This window comes from Nicrophorus vespilloides, unplaced genomic scaffold (genome assembly GCF_001412225.1).
Source record: "Nicrophorus vespilloides isolate i.1.1-1 unplaced genomic scaffold, Nicve_v1.0, whole genome shotgun sequence".
Lineage (NCBI taxonomy): Eukaryota > Metazoa > Arthropoda > Insecta > Coleoptera > Silphidae > Nicrophorus > Nicrophorus vespilloides.
This window is the reverse complement of record NW_017097367.1, coordinates 20,763-39,327: the sequence shown is the minus strand read 5'-3', so window position 1 is coordinate 39,327 and position 18,565 is coordinate 20,763. Positions and strand designations below refer to the sequence as shown.

The window sequence follows — 18,565 nt, the reverse complement described above, 5'->3', positions numbered from 1 at the left end:
ATACAAGACAAAATGTGCTTTCAAAATATTTGAAAAAAAAACTAAATGTACAAATACAAATAGTCAATATTTATTTTTTTATAAACGTGGAAATTAAATTATATTTTTCCTATGGATAATTATATAGTTATAAAAATGTTTAATTAAATAAAAAAATATATAATTTAAATAGTTTTTAGCAATATTTTAGAACAAATAAATTAATTATTCCTTATCTATAAAATATTGTTTAAAAAAGCATTATCAGTGGTCGTTTTAGTTTGTAGTATAGTGGAACCTCGTTTAACGAGTTTAATGAATTGTAAGAAAAATGACTACGTTTCGCATAACGAGTGACGATGTGAAGAGAAGTCCCGGATTTCGCGTCTGCTACAACATTTTTAAAACTTCTAAACACATATTATGTGCATTTTTGAATATGTTTCACTATACGAGTAAAAATTCGGTAATTTTGGAACGAATTAAACTCGTTAAGCGAGGTTCCACTGTATTTAATTCCCCTATTTCAAATGTAACCCTTGGAAAACTAGAGCTTATTCAGATGTCAAATCACCCTAAAACCTAAATAGAATACCTTCTTTAATGCACATATAAAATATAAACCAATATACTTACTTGCATTGATTCATTTTTAAAAAGTAACAATATTTAACCCACGGATTAAAAGATTAACCCAAGCTAATTATAATTAAAATTAAAAATTATCTTTAATACGTAAAGCGAATCATATGGAACTGTATATAATTTATTTTTTATAGTAATAAAATAAAATGACTTATTTTCTCTTCATGTGATAAATGTATGTAATAAATCGAGTTTCCTGTAAATCTAGCTACGTATAAATCTCGACTTTCTTTGCGTTTCCGTTTAGTGAATCCGAATTAACGTGCGCGTCTTAAATAGAGAGCAAACTGGTTTCGTTAACATTATCGAGAGGTTTCCAATATTGAAGCGCAGCTCAGTTGAGTGTTTGAGGAATAAACAAGTTGCATCAATGTCAATTATTTTTAAAACGATACGATAACTGATCATGTAATTAACTTATATTTATATCAATGAAGAAAAATAATAGATGTAAAAAAAATATATATAGGAATCATTTATAACTATTACAAATAATAAATAAATTTGAAAATAGTCTCTATTAGTAAAATGTATAAATTTGTCGTTCTTACTTTGTTTAATGATGTATTGATCATCCGGAATACATAAAGCAAATGATGTTCTGTAATGCTGTAATCTGTATGTAAATTGAAACAGTTGAAGTAATTTCCTGCGATTTAGAATTGCGTACGGAAAAAGAGACGTGACGAGAAGATGGATTGAAGAAAGAAAATTAGATGTAATGAAAATGCGGCTAAGAGACAAGAATCACAAGGTAATAATGTAAGTGTAGCAACTGGGCATCATGTATGGTCGGGTGCGAGAGCAAATATAGATATTTGTTAAGGAAGAGCGCGCCCGATCCGTTTGAAATCCATCAATTAGTTCTGCCGCATTGATAAAACCATTATCGAAACCACTTATTAATCCATACCACTTATATGCAATATTGAATTACAACGTTTACAAGGCTCCGGACTCCGCCCAGCATCGGGAAAAACAAACAGAGACGTACGTCTCAATCTCATCTCAGAAGCGAGAGAGCCGCCCCCACCACCGTCCTCAGTCCACCAATCGCATCGCTGCATTTACGATCGACACGCCCACTTTACCATTGGCAGATGGTAGAGTTAGAGAGAGTGCGCGCATCGGATAACGTAATCGATCCGAAACGAAGACGATGCTTTCTCTTTCTCGCTCTCTTCTCTCTTCAACGCACGCTCCTTTTTTCACTTCGTTTTCACGGCCTGTCCCTGCGGGCGATTCTCTAGAATTTCGATATGTTTTCATTAAATTGTCAATACGGTTATTTGTTTATTTAACGTTTGTTGCAGTTTTCCGCGCTTTCCGATGGATTTTCCGGGCGACTGCGGAAAATGGGCATGGACGGAGTTCGACAAGGTTCGGAACGGGTCGAGAGGGCGTTGGAGTGAAATGGGTGTAGTCGTATGGGCGGAGCCTCTCATCTGGACTTCGTGTAATAAAGATGACTATTTTGAAAACTCACTCAGTTTGACAGGGTACTTACACAAGTAAGCACTTGTTTAAGTATACTTAGACAGCCAGTGAGCTAAGTTTCAGTGCGTGCTTGTGCTTATTTATTTATCCAACACACACACACATCATCAAGAGACACTCGCATTTTTTTTTGTGCGATTTTCTTCGGATTTGAACAAATATGGCATTCGAAGACAGGTCGAGTCCGAGCGCGGCGACGAGCCCTCAAGGCGGTGGATGCGACCCGGGTCAGAACTCCCCGGAATCCACCCGCACGTCATCCTCATTCACCTGCACCACAATGCCCATCAAAACCAGCCTCTCACCTCCGACCTCTCCGTACAACATCATCCCCAAGTCCGAACAGCAAGAGAAAACCTTCTTCAGAATCACATCCTATGCCCTGTCCAGTCCGAAGCGAGAGCAGGACGACGAACCGGACTCGTCTTCACCGCAACCGGACGAGGAGCCGATGATACAGACACTCAAGTATTCCATAACGAACATCCTCCAGCCTGATTTCGGGAAGTCCGCTGTGCTGAGGACGAAGGTTGTTTCGAAGATTGGCTTCAAACCGTACGAGACGGCTGCTCCTCCTTTGGGTAGCCTCTGTCAGGCGGTCTCGCAGATAGGAAAGCCGGCCCGTCGTCAGCCCGAGCCGATCCCACCGCCCCAGGTCAGTCCGAAATCGGTGCTTCCGAACCCCGAAGAGCCGAAGACCGAGGACAGCAAAACTCCCACCATGTGGCCGGCATGGGTCTACTGCACCAGATACAGCGACAGGCCAAGCTCAGGTAAATTCTATGACCCATTTTAATTGCACACCCACTCCGAAGGGCACAAATATTAATAGTTCCATTGTCTTTTAATCGCTCTACCCATCTCAACGACAAGTCTCAACGAAAAGCGCATTAGCTTTCCTCTATTGTTTGGAAATCGCATATAAATTGCCGGCAATTAATCAACGTATCTTTGGTTGCATAATTTGATAAAACATTAATTCTTTACTATATTTTAACATCCAAACCACGTGATTAATATAATATTTATTATTACAACATTGTCAAACATTTAGAATAAATAAAAAAGTAAAGTGTTGGAGAAACGCGAATGTTTGTATTTTAAATTAATGATAATTATCAGAATTTGTAGTTATTATTTGATTATTTTTGAAATGTATAAATAATAATTCAATAATTAGAGAGTGATTGAATTTAATTCTATTGAATTATAGTTAGATATTGCGCAAAATGTATGTTACAGTTATATAATATTTATTATTACAACATTGTCAAAATTTAGAATAAATAAAAAAGTAAAGTGTTGGAGAAACGCGAATGTTTGTATTTTAAATTAATGATAATTATCAGAATTTGAAGTTATTATTTGATTATTTTTGAAATGTATAAATAATAATTCAATAATTAGAGAGTGATTGAATTTAATTCTATTGAATTATAGTTAGATATTGCGCAAAATGTATGTTACAGTTATATAATATTTATTATTACAACATTGTCAAAATTTAGAATAAATAAAAAAGTAAAGTGTTGGAGAAACGCGAATGTTTGTATTTTAAAATAATGATAATTATCAGAATTTGAAGTTATTATTTGATTATTTTTGAAATGTATAAATAATAATTCAATAATTAGAGAGTGATTGAATTTAATTCTATTGAATTATAGTTAGATATTGCGCAAAATGTATGTTACAGTTATATAATATTTATTATTACAACATTGTCAAAATTTAGAATAAATAAAAAAGTAAAGTGTTGGAGAAACGCGAATGTCTGTATTTTAAATTAATGATAATTATCAGAATTTGAAGTTATTATTTGATTATTTTTGAAATGTATAAATAATAATTCAATAATTAGAGAGTGATTGAATTTAATTCTATTGAATTATAGTTAGATATTGCGCAAAATGTATGTTACAGTTGGAAATCGATTTTGTACGTGTATTTGGCAATGCATTAATAACGAAGTTTTCGCTATAATTATGTAATGCGGGTGCAATTAACGGAAACGGAAACCGCGCAACCGCCCCCGCGTTTCTCGCCTAATAACCACCGCCGACAATTAGCGCAATTGATGGTTACACAACCGATCATTGTTACAAATTGTTTTCGTTCCCTTTTTTTTCCATCGAAAAATATTAATAATTCACTGGACACGCGAGTTCAGCTCGCACAAACGAAAACGTACTTTAAGCGTTAAACAATGTAAATCGATAAATCAATCTGAAAATAAACCGTTTAAAAAGCGCTAAGTGCCGACCGCTGAAAATCCCCGTCTTCCATCCGAAAAAAATTATTACGCTCGGATTTAAGTGCTCTCTCGATGGATTGATGTCGTCGCACGGACAGAAATAGCGCCGATGTTTACGAACCGAGTTTTTAATGTGTCTTTCTTTGCATTTTCTGCTTGCAGGTCCGAGATCGAGAAGGATGAAGAAACCTCCAGCACCGAAGGTGACCGGAAACACGGAGGACAAGCGACCGAGAACTGCGTTTTCAGGGGCCCAATTGGCACGGCTGAAGCACGAGTTCACTGAAAATCGATACCTGACGGAGAGAAGAAGGCAGCAGCTCAGCGCCGAGCTCGGATTGAACGAGGCGCAAATCAAGATCTGGTTTCAAAATAAAAGAGCTAAGATCAAGAAGTCTTCCGGTCAGAAGAACCCCTTGGCTCTCCAACTGATGGCGCAAGGTCTCTACAATCACTCAACAGTGGCATGCGACGAAGACGATATGCCTTTGATTGCGTGAATACCAAATCTGATGAACAGATATGACGCTACATAGAAATAAAAAAAAAAACAATGTCATGATTCAAAGTGCATGACTGAAGATCTCATTGTATATACAAAGAATAATGTATATAGGCGATGTCGGGGATGGGGGTGTTGAGAATGTTTATTTATTTGTAATTCTAAAGAGAAGATAATGTACAAAAAAAAAAAACAACAACAAACGATGAAGCTTACGTAGACCTGCTAGATGTTTAATTGATTATGTAATAATAGTGAGTGAGAATGCGCGCGTGGGCGATATTCAATCCTTTCCTTCTATTCATTGTACGTGAAACATAGTGTTTTGTATAAACGTAGAAATAATAACATAAAAAAAAACAACGACAGACACATGCATATTGTAGAAGAAAGAATCTGATTTATGATAATGGTGTTTCTGCTGTGTAATAATGTAATAATATGGGTGAGAAAGAGATTGAGCGTGTTTGTAATGTATTCTACATTAGATATTGCGCGACAGCCTTACTACTTATAGACTGATTTAAAATTAGTTTTTGCGAACGAGCCTATTTCTCTTATGTGCAATCATTACTACTTATAAATATATCTATATATAGAAAGAGAGGTAGAGTGGTGCAAATGGAAAGGGTGAGAGCATCGCACGTTACGCGTTTTGACGGCCCTTTGTGTTTGCAATTTTCGATTTAAATGTACATAGACACACATATATACACTGGCGTTAATTATGAATAATAAAAAGCTAAGGTGTTATACCGAAAAAGAAAGAAAAAAATAACATTACCTTTTATTTATCCTCTTAATTATTATTGAAATTCTTATTTTTTCTGGTTCTTGAGTATATTTTTGGTGTTGCCACTTAAAAATTACTTATTTCATATTGTATGTTCCACTATATACGATAATATGAAAAAAAATATTAACATTTGGATTACTTAATTTGCTTCAGATTTTATTTGTTTAATATACACAATGCAAACATAAAGAATGACTATAATTGAAATATCGTTTCAATGGTCACAAAATATTTATAATCTAATCGATTAATTCCTTGAAATAGATTAAATAAATTCATACAAAAAGATTTTATAGAGAAAAAAACGATCATTTAAACGATAATTTATAATTAAAAAATAACTAAATTAAGTTAATTTTTAATACCAGACTATAGAGAATCCGGCCTATAGTGAACTTATTAGAACTTATATTATTTCTTAGCATTTACTATACGAACAAAAAATATCTCTAAATGAATTCACTAAAATTTCATCAATATTTTATATTTCCAATAATTTATTCACATTTCGAGCTTTTATAATTTTATAAACTAAAATATGAGCAAATAAAAAGATGAAAAATATTTAATAATTTATTGAAACATTAATTATTATATTATAATCTTAAACTTTGTTATGTCTTAATTTATTAGTAATTAAAATTATTTATAATTAGTTACATTTTTTAATTGACACTGTCACAATATATTCAAATTATATTAATTTATAATGTTTTTAATTTCTGAATGACTATTATCAATATCAGAGTTTGTTTATTCATTAAAAATCTATTTATTTTTCTTTAGATCCTCGATTAGTCCGGTTTTATACAATTTTGGATATTAGAAGAACCGAAATACCGTCAATCAAATTCCTGACGTTCGAAATCCCGATGTTTGAAATCCCGACAACCATAATCCCGACTATATCAAAATCCCGACTATATTAAAATCCCGACAACCATAATCTCGATTATATCAAAATCCCGACTATATCTAAAATGTTTACAATAACATTTTTAAATTATTCCGGAGCGTAGTCACTTTTAAATTGTTATTTATAATAAATAACGACAATTAATAATCTAATTGTATTTGAGATTATTTCATAATGTTAAGGTTTATTATAAATAATTCAACAGAATCAAATAAATTAATAATAATTTATTGTTATTAATAATAAAAGTGTTGCACAAGGTGACTACGATCCGAAATAATTTAAAAATGTTCGATATAGTCGGGATTATGGTTGTCGAGATTTTGATACAGTCGGGATTTCGAACGTCGGGATTTCAATAGACGGTTTTTCGGTTGTCGGGCTTGCGATATAAACCCCTAATAAGAAATATTGTTATATTCTAATAATATCACTCTGGATTCTTTGAAAACCGGATTAAAACCGCACAAACCAAATTTATTTTTATTTTTCCCAGTTGAAGTTAAGTTAAAATTTTCAAACCGTACTATAGTAAATCCATGCTAACCGGACTATATGAGTTCTGTATAGTAATTAAAAGCAGTAATTTTGTATTGATTAAACGCATACTATTATAACATTAATTTGTAAGAACTATCCTTCAGTTGGAGTGACGTTTGTAGGTTATTCCAATCTGGAAATCCATATTGATGAAGGCAGGTCAAAATAGTTTCATGAAACGTTAATAAGCTACTCGTTGGATTAAATCCAAAATAAACATAAATCAATAGATAACTAAGTGTTCACATTAATACAATTATTTTGACATACATCAATTAAGTGACATTAATCAAGCCTTGATTTCTTGGAATTATCTAATCTATGTCCCATGTGGGTATGATTTGGCACAATTTTTGTTTTGTTTCATAATGCCCTCACAAAGCATTCTAGATATATAAATTGCATCTCTTGAATGAATCGAATAAATTTATCCGTTATAAATTATAAATTCTAGTAGAAATCAATTGTGATTTTGATTCGGAAATTAACAAAAATTAAAGAAGACGAAACTCTACAACAATAATAAAAAAAAAAAAAACAGATACGTGCATGTACATAACCGTTTTGATTTATTACAGTACGACCATGTGGGTCCACGAGAGAGGAAAAATATGAAGAAGAAAAAAAAAAACGAAAAGTATATTAAGAAATGTTTAACGAATGTGCGCCTAGTCATTGCCTGATTTAACAAGATTTACTACGTTGACGTTCAATGGACGTACGTACACGGAAAGGCAGAGGGAAAAAGATTATTAAGAAAAATCGTCTTGGCCTTTCGACCCGTACTAAATAATTCATCTCAGATAAATTACAAAAGGTTTACATACAAAAAAAAAATATCTTTAACTTTATGGAAAAGAAAAAGACGCAAGATAAATTAACAGGAATTTATAAGTGGAATTATAATTTTGCACATTTTATTTCATTAATAACTTTACAACATACATAATGAACAGAAATATTCGAAAAACATCTGTTTTTGAACTGTACTGCATAATATTTGATTTTATTTTTTCAATTTGTAGCAAATTTATAAGATTGCGCAATTGTTTATTAACTCTTCAATTTTTGTTCGAGTTTCAAAATCAGATTTTTCTGCAAGAAATTGTCTTAATTACAGTCTTACCTCGGTTAACGTTACTTGTGATTGTATACCGTTTGACGTAGAAATATTAACATTTTATGATCAAAAACAAAAAATCCTTTAACTATATCTCTTAGAAGTCATTCCAAAATCAATATATTCCATATACATCGACAAATAGGATGTAAGAAAATAATGCAGATAATGGATTTCAGGCTTTAAATGACTTTAAAAAAAATTCCTCCTCATTAAGGAGAAGAATAATAACTGTTAATCTGTATAAAATTCAATAATTTATTTTTATTATATAATATTGGTTTTTCATGTTTAAGTTCGTCCAATCCATTGACTTCGTTAATTGAGGTATAAGTTTACTGAAGTAATTGCACTTGTTAATTCACTTCTACTGTTGTTTTAAACATTTGTACGCCTTACAAGCGTAGAGGAAATATTATTTTTGAAAAATTGTTAAAGTTTCTCTTAAGAAAAAGTGCATCTATATATAGTATGAATTCGATACACGTTCCAACGATAATATTTATATCAGGCCTTTAAATGTTCGTAAAATTAACACCAAAAAAAAAAAAAAAACTAGACGTTAATGAAGATCATTTGAAGAATGAATAATAGTTGTCTGAAGATGAGAGTTTTGAAGAAGATTTGAAATAGCGTTAGAAAGGGAGGGGTAGACCATTAGTGATCCAGTTTTTCTTGAGCATGCTGCTAATGATGTGACGGTCTACTAGATCTAGATGACACCCCGGCACTAATAAATTTAATTACACTTTGAGTTCCCTCGGCTTTTGGCTTCGCCAACCTGGGATTTGATTTATTAGCTCATGATTTACGATTTTCTCTATTTCTGCTTCATTTGATATTCATTTGCGGGAACGGAACGCGCAACATTTTCTCTTTGGTAATTATCGTGTGCGGAGCAAGAGGAAAAAGGGGGTCGTCTAGTAACGAGGTGCCGCTTTCGGCTACACTCTTTCATTTCTTCTTACATTCGTCTTAATCGTTTTTCCATTTTCCGACCTTAATTGTTACGCCAATTAAAACATTTCGTTCGTCACCTTTTGAACTCTGCATTAAACTACGCGGAAATCGTCCGTTTCTCATTATAAACCTTTTTTATTTTATTTTTCTCTCTCTCTTGAAAGTGGATTAATATTCATGTGGATTGATTTACATCTGTTTCATTTCGATTTAATGCTTACCAAGAATGCTGTAGTTTTAAACCTTTCACAAATTGTATATCCAAGTAAGCATTGGAGGAAAATAAAATGTTGTTTTAACTATTTGTAAGCAAATTTAGAGATCTTTGAACTCATAACATAACATTTTAGAAGTAAATACTTCTAATACAACCTATAAGAATCTTAATATTTGAAGTAAAACATTCCAATTACAACAAGTATTTTATATAAAAAAATTATCAAGCATACTAAGTTTCATCTTGGCTTATGTAATTCAAGTTGGACTTAAATTTCCTTTCATATGCTGCTAAAATTAATTACCTATCGATTATTTAATTATTGATATAAAATTGCTGAAATTATTGTTAAGACAAGTATAATTAAGTCAAGTACTCCAGTCTGGGAAACTAGTTGCTTCGATTGGACCGATTGACGTATATTTCATTTTTGAATTACATTCATATTTTTTTTAAACCATGGCAACCCTAACATAGCATAAATTAAATTTAAATTAACATAAGTCAACTTAAATATGTTTTATTTAAAATAGAAATATCGAATGTCTAAAGAATATATTTTCAGTTCCTGATAAAAAAAAAATGTATTAAGTATAAATTGAAACGTATTGGAAATTTCTGTATTATATTAATGTCACTTAAAACCTATTTGAATTATTGTCCTATTTCGCGTTATTACAGATACATTATTTAAACGTCATTATTTATAGTTTTACCTTGACAATTAAATTACAAAAAAGCAGGAAAAGGCTTGTCTTAGTTCTAAGAAATACTCAATAAATAACATAAATACTTTTTTAAATTGAATTTTATAATTTAGTAATTAAATGATATTACAGAATATTTTCTAAATGCTTTTTGTTATTTATTTATTTCTTGAAGAAATTCCATATTTATTTGAAGTAGTAATAAAATAGTCTTCTTTTTTATTTTTAAGCAAATAATTTTCTTTTTGTTATTTATTTAACTTTATGAATATTTGTGGTAAAACTAAATAAAATACACATTTAATAAAAAAAAATCGAATTTATTAATGATTAGAATTAGAATTATTCAGTTGTGACCATGAACCTGGCATGTCTATTTCTACGAAATTTATTTAAAATATTAATGAAATTAAAAAAAAAAAATTGATGATCGATGTAAATTAATTAAAAAATTAATGGAATTCTCTTAAGGTGTTATTTTACATGTTTTTTGTTGCAAATATGTTTGACGAAACGATGCCATATAAAATTAGCTACTTTCTTGTGTTTAATATGTTATAAAGTTGATTTGATAAAAATCTCATAAATAAATGTATATATTATAAAGAATAACCAAAATTAAAAAGAATTAGTAAATAAGTAATAAAGTATTAACAATAATTTAATTAAATAATTTGTTGTTGATAATTGTGGCGCAAAAGTAATGTCATAATTTGAATTGTCTGCCATTTTTGCAGATGACGCCAAATGTCACTGTGCTGTGACATTTATGATGTAGATATATTGTGAATTAGTTGTTAATAAGCCATCGAGCGATAGACACCTCAAGAACGTGAACACTATGAAGATTTTGAGACACCAAATTCCACCACCAAAACAGCAAAAAAAATGTTTTTCCATTCAAATCTACGGATTTCGACGTCAACTCTAGCTTATGCAACTTTTCCAGGAATCCCAAAATGTATATGGAGTGAATGCAACATCTCTTGTGAATATTTCCAAGTGGTTTCAAAGATTTCAGACCGCACATTTTTCTGTTGAGGATGAACATCGTTAAGGTTGCCCGAAATCTTCGACCCATGATACAAATATAGCCTTGGCGAAGGCAACCATTGACGAAGATCAAAGAGTGACACGGGAAATGGTAGTTGATGAACTGGGCTTGAATGCTATGGCTTTGTCGCAAATATTAAATAATCACATTGGCTGCACGAAGCAATTCGCTCGATGGGTTTCAAGATTTTTAAATGACGATCAAATGAAGGCATGTGTTCGTTTATTTCTTGGAAAATTAGTTAGGATTAATAAAAATTTAATAATAAGACAGAAAATGATTGAATAAAATAAGATGTACAACAAGTAAAAAGTATTTCTAAGAAAATAATCTTATTTAGAATTAAATAAAATTATAATTTTATGCGATTAAAAGTCCTTTGTTTACTATAAAATTATAGTTGTTAATATTTCTTTGTATGATTTAAAAACATTTATTTTAAAACAAAAGCTATGAAACATTGTGTTTTTTTTTAAACAATTGAATAATGAATACAGGATTGAAGAGGTGTGGAGTGTGTTGAGAACAGTAATCTTCGGATGAGTCGATGTTAAGATTCGTGACTGTTGTTTGTTCGTTTTCTTTTTCATTTTCATTTGGTTGGCGACGCGAGGGGAAGACCCTTTCGCAATAATAATAAAAACGTTTTTGACATTGACGCGTGGCTAATTGAAATTAAAGAATTTGAAGTATTATTCGCAGCGCTGACATCGGAATGATTGCAAATTACGGATTTGTCACGCCTTCCGTAAAGTTTTAAATTGAATAAAGCCTCCCCCTTTCGTCCACCGCTTCGGCCTCTTTCACGGAGCCGGTTTTATTAAATCATTCGATCACGGGGAGAACGGAAAGTGGAGAGAAGAGAAGGACGTAGCCTAAAAGGGGGAAAAGCCTTTTCCACTTATTTAACGCACTCCACCCCGTCCGTATAAACTCAATCCAGCTACTGCGCTTTATTTACTGGAAACTTTTCTTGTTTTTTTTTTCTTTATCAAATACTTGCCACTTTTATGATAGATATTATTTCATTTCGTTTGATCGATCCATTCCAGTTTCTGGAATTTCACAATTGAAAAAGAACATTTTTTTTTTGGCAAGTTTTCACGCCAATTTTCTTTTAATGTTAAAGGACATCATTAATTTCAGTCGATGTGAAATATGATAATATTTTGGAAAGGGCGAATATTAATGGACTTTTTTTTTATATATATTCATCTCAGCTTCGTCCTTAAACGCTCCTGCATTGAGTTGTCATAATAATCCGGCGGTGTTATGTTATGTTGACAAACTGTTTCCTATTCCCTCACGGCCAATCCTTCCTCTCCGAAGGGTTTTCTGACGTGATCGAAATGAAACGGACAAAAAAAAAGTAAACGTATAACATACAAAAAGGTCATTTTACCTGTCGTCTTCTATCATTAATATGTTTATCTCTCAAGTGTAGCGAATTTATCAATATATAACATACACAAAGAGAAATACTTTCTTACTCACAAATTGATTTTGTCTACAATGTTAAAAATCAGATTATTTTTTATTAAATTTATGAAAATAATTTATTTAAATTAAAATCCATTCAAATTAAGAAACATTAAAACTAGTTTTCCTTATAAATTTATAAATATACAGCTATACTTTGCATAGTGCGGATAATCGGTTCAGACAATATCACGGACTCAATGAAACCGGACTAACCGAGGACTTTAAAAATTTAATATTATTTTGCTTAAGTATTTATAATTTAGTTTGTTTATTAATTTTCAAACCGTAGTGAATTTCCACTAACCTAAGCCGAACTATGCGAGTTATTGCTTAAAATATTTGTTTATGTGAAAAATATGAACATTTTTATTGCCATTAATTTATGTTTATAATATTTATTTATTAAATTAATACAATATATTCATGATGATAGTTTAATACTTGATTTTAATTAAAATTTTCCTTATAAATCTACAGCTATACTTTGCATAGTGCGGATAATCGGTTCAGACAATATCACGGACTCATTGAAACCGGACTAACCGAGGACTTTAAAAATTTAATATTATTTTGCTTAATTATTTATAATTTAGTTTGTTTATTAATTTTCAAACCGTAGTGAATTTCCACTAACCTAAGCCGAACTATGCGAGTTATTGCCTTAAAATATTTGTTCATGTGAAAAATATGAACATTTTTATTGCCATTAATTTATGTTTATAATATTTATTAATTAAATTAATATATTCGTGATGATAGTTTAATACTTGATTTTAATTAAAATTTAAGTTATCATTTCAGTCTATGTAAATTATTCATTTTTTTTGTATTGAACATCAGTTATTTTTTTCTTAATTTTTAAGTGTTTAAGTCTTAACTTAACTCATTTCTGCTAAGCATATTTCTGTACAATTTTAAATCTCATATTTTCTATAATCATTATTATATCATGTACCTTTTAGCAAGATCAACTAACGTAAAAAATAAAAGATGTTACATTAAGAGATTAACAATTTGAATTTCGCAATCAAATATTCATATGAAAATATACATTATATATAAAAATATACAATTTTTTTTATGTCGTGTAATTTTATGGCTTGACCAGGATTTGAGACTTAATCATTCGGCTATTAGTTGCCCTAAAATATACAATTAAACATAAAAATTCATACAATTCATATTTTAATAAGAAATAAGAAGCTTGGAATTCTGCAAAATTGGCTTTGATATACGAGTGCTTTTGATTGCAAGCCTGTTTCTGAAACGAATTAAGCTCACAAACTAGGATATAATTATAAAAATTATTGAATTTAATTAATTCTAAGTAAATTCAAACAAAGCACTTCATAAGAATTTCATTCAGAACAGAACAAAATCAGACAAAAAGAACAGATTTTTTTTTTCTTCTTCAATTTAGCAATTGATTCCAAGTGTCTGGTAACGAAATGTTGAATAATAAACGTACTGTTTTGTGTGTCTGTGTGTGATATCTGGTTCCATAAAAGTCTTTAATTCACCGTTAACCATGGTTTTTCCTGAGCCAAACACGTTGCTCATTTTGAAACTCCATATCTCTCAATCGTAATGGTTCTGTTACCTGTTCATTAATTCTACCTATTCCGGATGCCGTATTAATGTTTCAAGATGCCTTCACTACTTAGTTTAGATGTATAGATACTCTTCTAAACACAAATATTTATCTTCTATTCAACAATTTATGTCGTAAAATTTGAAGGAAAAAAAAACTATACAATAACAATATTTTTCTTTACAAATAAGATAATTAATTAATTCATAATAGCTATATTTAGTGATACATTAAACTGGTTTTATTTAATTCATAATTTAATGAAAATTTGATTTATTTAATCGCAAAGAGTAAATTTCAGAAATTTGATTATGTATTTGTTTATTAATAATTTTACTGGTTACATCACTCTTTAAATAGACAAATCGATTTCAATCTGACTTAGAAAATTGATGATCTCTATTATAGTTGGTTTTAAACCGTGTAAAAGCGAAAACGTGCAAAGAAAGCTTTTCGTATAAATTTTACATTTAAAATGATTTAAAGTCGTTAAAACTGATTGCAATGATAAATAATACTAAATTAATTACGAATTTTTTTTTTTATTAACATACACATTTATTGGTATTATCTGGTGAACTATATACCAAATATTAAAACAATTCAAACTCGTACTCACAATTTTGATTTAATCGATAATCCGCGGTTCTTTCGTGAGAAATTGGAAAATTCACTTCATTAGTAAAAATTGCGATCGTAATGCTACGTGCAATTCCCTAACTTTATTATAACAATATCTTCCTCTTTCCAAAAAATTGTCGATCCCAGTAATAAATCAATAATAAGTATGAAAATTCGAAAAAATGATTTTCATCAATATATTGCGATTGAACCTTATTGTATTATTTCTTATTATTTTCTTTTGTTGTACCAATTTGCATTAACATTAGTAAACTTATGAATTTTGAAATTATGTCATCCGGTTAACATCGTAGATAGTTTTGTAAAAAAAGCACGGAAAAAAAGTTATGATTGACAATTTTTGTTAAAGATGTGTTTCTACCATCATGCTGGGCCAATTGGTATGCCTTGCCAAGTTAAGTTGTCTACATAAGTAAGTTTTCAATGGAATATGTTTATTTATAAGTGCGATTAGTTAATGGTAGTTTATGTATAAAAGTTAATTGCAAAGGAAAGATAATATGTGGTAATCAAGAAAAGATCATTCAACTAAGAATACATTAACACAATATTCTTTCTAAATAGATGTCTGTCACCTATTCGAGTATTGTTGTTTAACTTTTGAAAACTGTTGTTATAGAAATCATATGTCATTCGAAATATATTTCATTGTTAATAAGTTTTTCTTTAACACTAAATTGAAGCTTAATGATTTGATGTTACAGTAGGTTTGGAAGTTGCATTTGCGTTTGTGATTTGATATAGTAATTTATGTATGTTAATTTAAAACTAAATCTATTATCTTCCATCAATCACTTGAGTTAAATATATTATGTAACATTACAAATCAAAACGGACAACTTTTGAGTAGTTTTATTCGAAATATAAATTGTTGAAGTTTAATAATGAATGAAAAAATAGTTTTTTTTTGTGTTTATTCGTAGAATTGTTTGTTGATTTGATAAAAATCTCATAAATAAATGTATATATTATAAAGAATAATCAAAAATATAAACAATAGAATTATTAAATAACTAATAAAGTATTAACAATAATTTAATTAAATAATTTATTGTTGATAATTGTGGCGCAAAAGTAATGTCATAATTTGAATTGTCTGCAATTGTTGCAGATGACGCCAAATGTCACTGTGCTGTGACATTTATGATGTAGATAACTTTTGAGTAGTTTTATTCGAAATATAAATTGTTGAAGTATAATAATGAATGAAAAAATAGTTTTTGTTTGTGTTTATTCGTATAATTATTTGTTACATTTGCGTGTGTGATTTGATTTAATCCGGTATTATCGGTTTGTGTTTAATATGTTATAAAGTTGATTTGTTAAAAATCTCATAAATAAATGTATATATTATAAAGAATAATCAAAAATAAAAAAAAAGAATTAGTAAATAACTAATAAAGTATTAACAATAATTTAATTAAATAATTTATTGTTGATAATTGTGGCGCAAAAGTAATGTCATAATTTGAATCGTCTGCCATTTTTGCAGATGACGCCAAATGTCACTGTGCTGTGACATTTATGATGTAGATAACTTTTGAGTAGTTTTATTTGAAATATAAATTGTTGAAGTATAATAATGAATGAAAAAATAGTTTTTTTTGTGTGTTTATTCGTAGAATTGTTTGTTACATTTGCGTGTGTGATTTGATTTAATCCGGTATTATCGGTTTGTGTTTAATATGTTATAAAGTTGATTTGATAAAAATTACATAAATAAATGTATATATTATAAAGAATAATCAAAAATTAAAAAAAAGAATTAGTAAATAACTAATAAAGTATTAACAATAATTTAATTAAATAATTTATTGTTGATAATTGTGGCGCAAAAGTAATGTCATAATTTGAATGGTCTGCAATTTTTGCAGATGACGCCAAATGTCACTGTGCTGTGACATTTATGACGTAGATAACTTTTGCTTAGGTTTATTTTGAAATATAAATTGTTGAAGTATAATAATGAATGAAAAAATAGTTTTTTTTTGTGTGTTTATTCGTAGAATTGTTTGTTACATTTGCGTGTGTGATTTGATTTAATCCGGTTTGTGTAAAAGCTGGAGCGGTTAGGACGTGTAGGTGTAAAGCATTTGTGTGTAATTAAAGCGGGATAGGAAGGAATGCGGGTGCCGCCCTCAGCCCGACAATGGGAAAAGGCACTCTTTTTTTTTATATGCGAGGGGGGCAGCCCGGGGGCTCCGCCTGGCCCCCCAATTCGGCCGACGTGTTGCTGGATGAGGAGAGATGCAGCAGTGTGCCGCTTACGAAGAACAGAGAACGCGTGCAAGAAGGAAAGGGCTGGCGGGCGGCGATGGCAGCAGTTTGGGTGGAAGGGAGAAGGAAGAGGACCGCAGTCGGGCGGCAGTTGTCATGTGTCTTGTTAACATTTTTTGGCGCTAGTGTCGGTGTCCAGTTGCGCCGCCGAACCACGGAGCCACCGACTGTCGCACGGGTGGTCCATCTGATTTATACATCTACCAACATCATTTAAATTAAACGCACTATATGGACCTGCACTCCCTATCTTTCTCACTCGTCCTCTGTCCTCTCTCCACCACACCGTTCTTCGCTGGCTCTCTTACCACCTCACTACTTTTTTTTTTATTATCTCACCCTTCTTCCCTCTTCCGACTCGTATTTCCAATTTCGACACTCAACGAAGGTAATGAATAAAAACAAGGGAATAAGAACTATTCTGAACAAGCGGTGTCACATACCAAATTTCAAATAATGCATTAAAATTACTTTATATTTAGACTTTCGGTAATTTAAATCAATATTTCCTATTACATTCATACCTCAATTAACGAAGAAATTAATTCTAGGAAATAATTTTCTTAACTGAAATTTTCTTTTAGAAGTTTATGTTTCAAAAAGAAATAAAAACGTAGATAAAAGTTGATTGTTTTTGCATTATAATTACATTCTATTTAGACAAAACCAACTAAATCGTAATTAATACTGACTTTTACTTAGTTGTGAATGTCTTAGAATAATTAGTAAATTTGTTGATAAACTAATATACTTTCAGTCAATGTTTTGACTAATAAATATGTTTAAATAAAGAAAGTAATATAGTTTGTTATTATCCATCCATGGCTTCGATCAGTGCGGATTTTCAATAGTCCCGTTTGAAAATTTAAAAATAAAGAAATATTTTCTGTGCACAATTATTTTTTTCTCTTTTAATTTATTTTTGAATGGATTTATTTCCTCGATTAGTCCAGTTTCAAATAGTCCGGTATGTTAGAGAAACAAATTACACGGACTATGTGAGGTATTCCTGTACTGAGACCAAATTGGAAGAGGCTTTACACTTCATATCAACTTTATTCATATAATTTTACATTGAATTATAGTTTGTTCTTTTTATAAATAAATTAGTAATTATGTCATGTATTTAGAACTAGAATTATGTCATTTTTTTTAAGATCCTTACATTTAATTATAAATTTTGTTTAAACTACACTAATTTTAATTAAGATCAATGTATCCCAATTAATTAGAAATCTATATCTTATTTTTTTGTAAATAATTGATTATTTATTTTGTATTTGTTTATTATAATCGTATTCACTGCTTCAATTTTTTAGTAATCTTATGGTATAAAGTAATCCCGCTTCGATCAGTGCGGATTTCAAAACAAACTAAATAATAATT

The 18,565-nt window shown here is 30.2% G+C and overlaps 1 protein-coding gene across 1 annotated transcript; it reads left to right on the top strand.

Moving 5' to 3' along the window:
- The first annotated feature begins 2,138 nt into the window (after positions 1-2,138).
- Positions 2,139-5,019, top strand: LOC108559918 (homeobox protein engrailed-1a-like). The gene is made up of 2 exons (XM_017917305.1): positions 2,139-2,894; positions 4,538-5,019. The coding sequence occupies exons 1-2, from the start codon at positions 2,282-2,284 to the stop codon at positions 4,873-4,875; spliced, it is 951 nt and encodes a 316-aa protein (XP_017772794.1). The 5' UTR covers positions 2,139-2,281; the 3' UTR covers positions 4,876-5,019.
- The last annotated feature ends 13,546 nt before the right edge of the window (positions 5,020-18,565 follow it).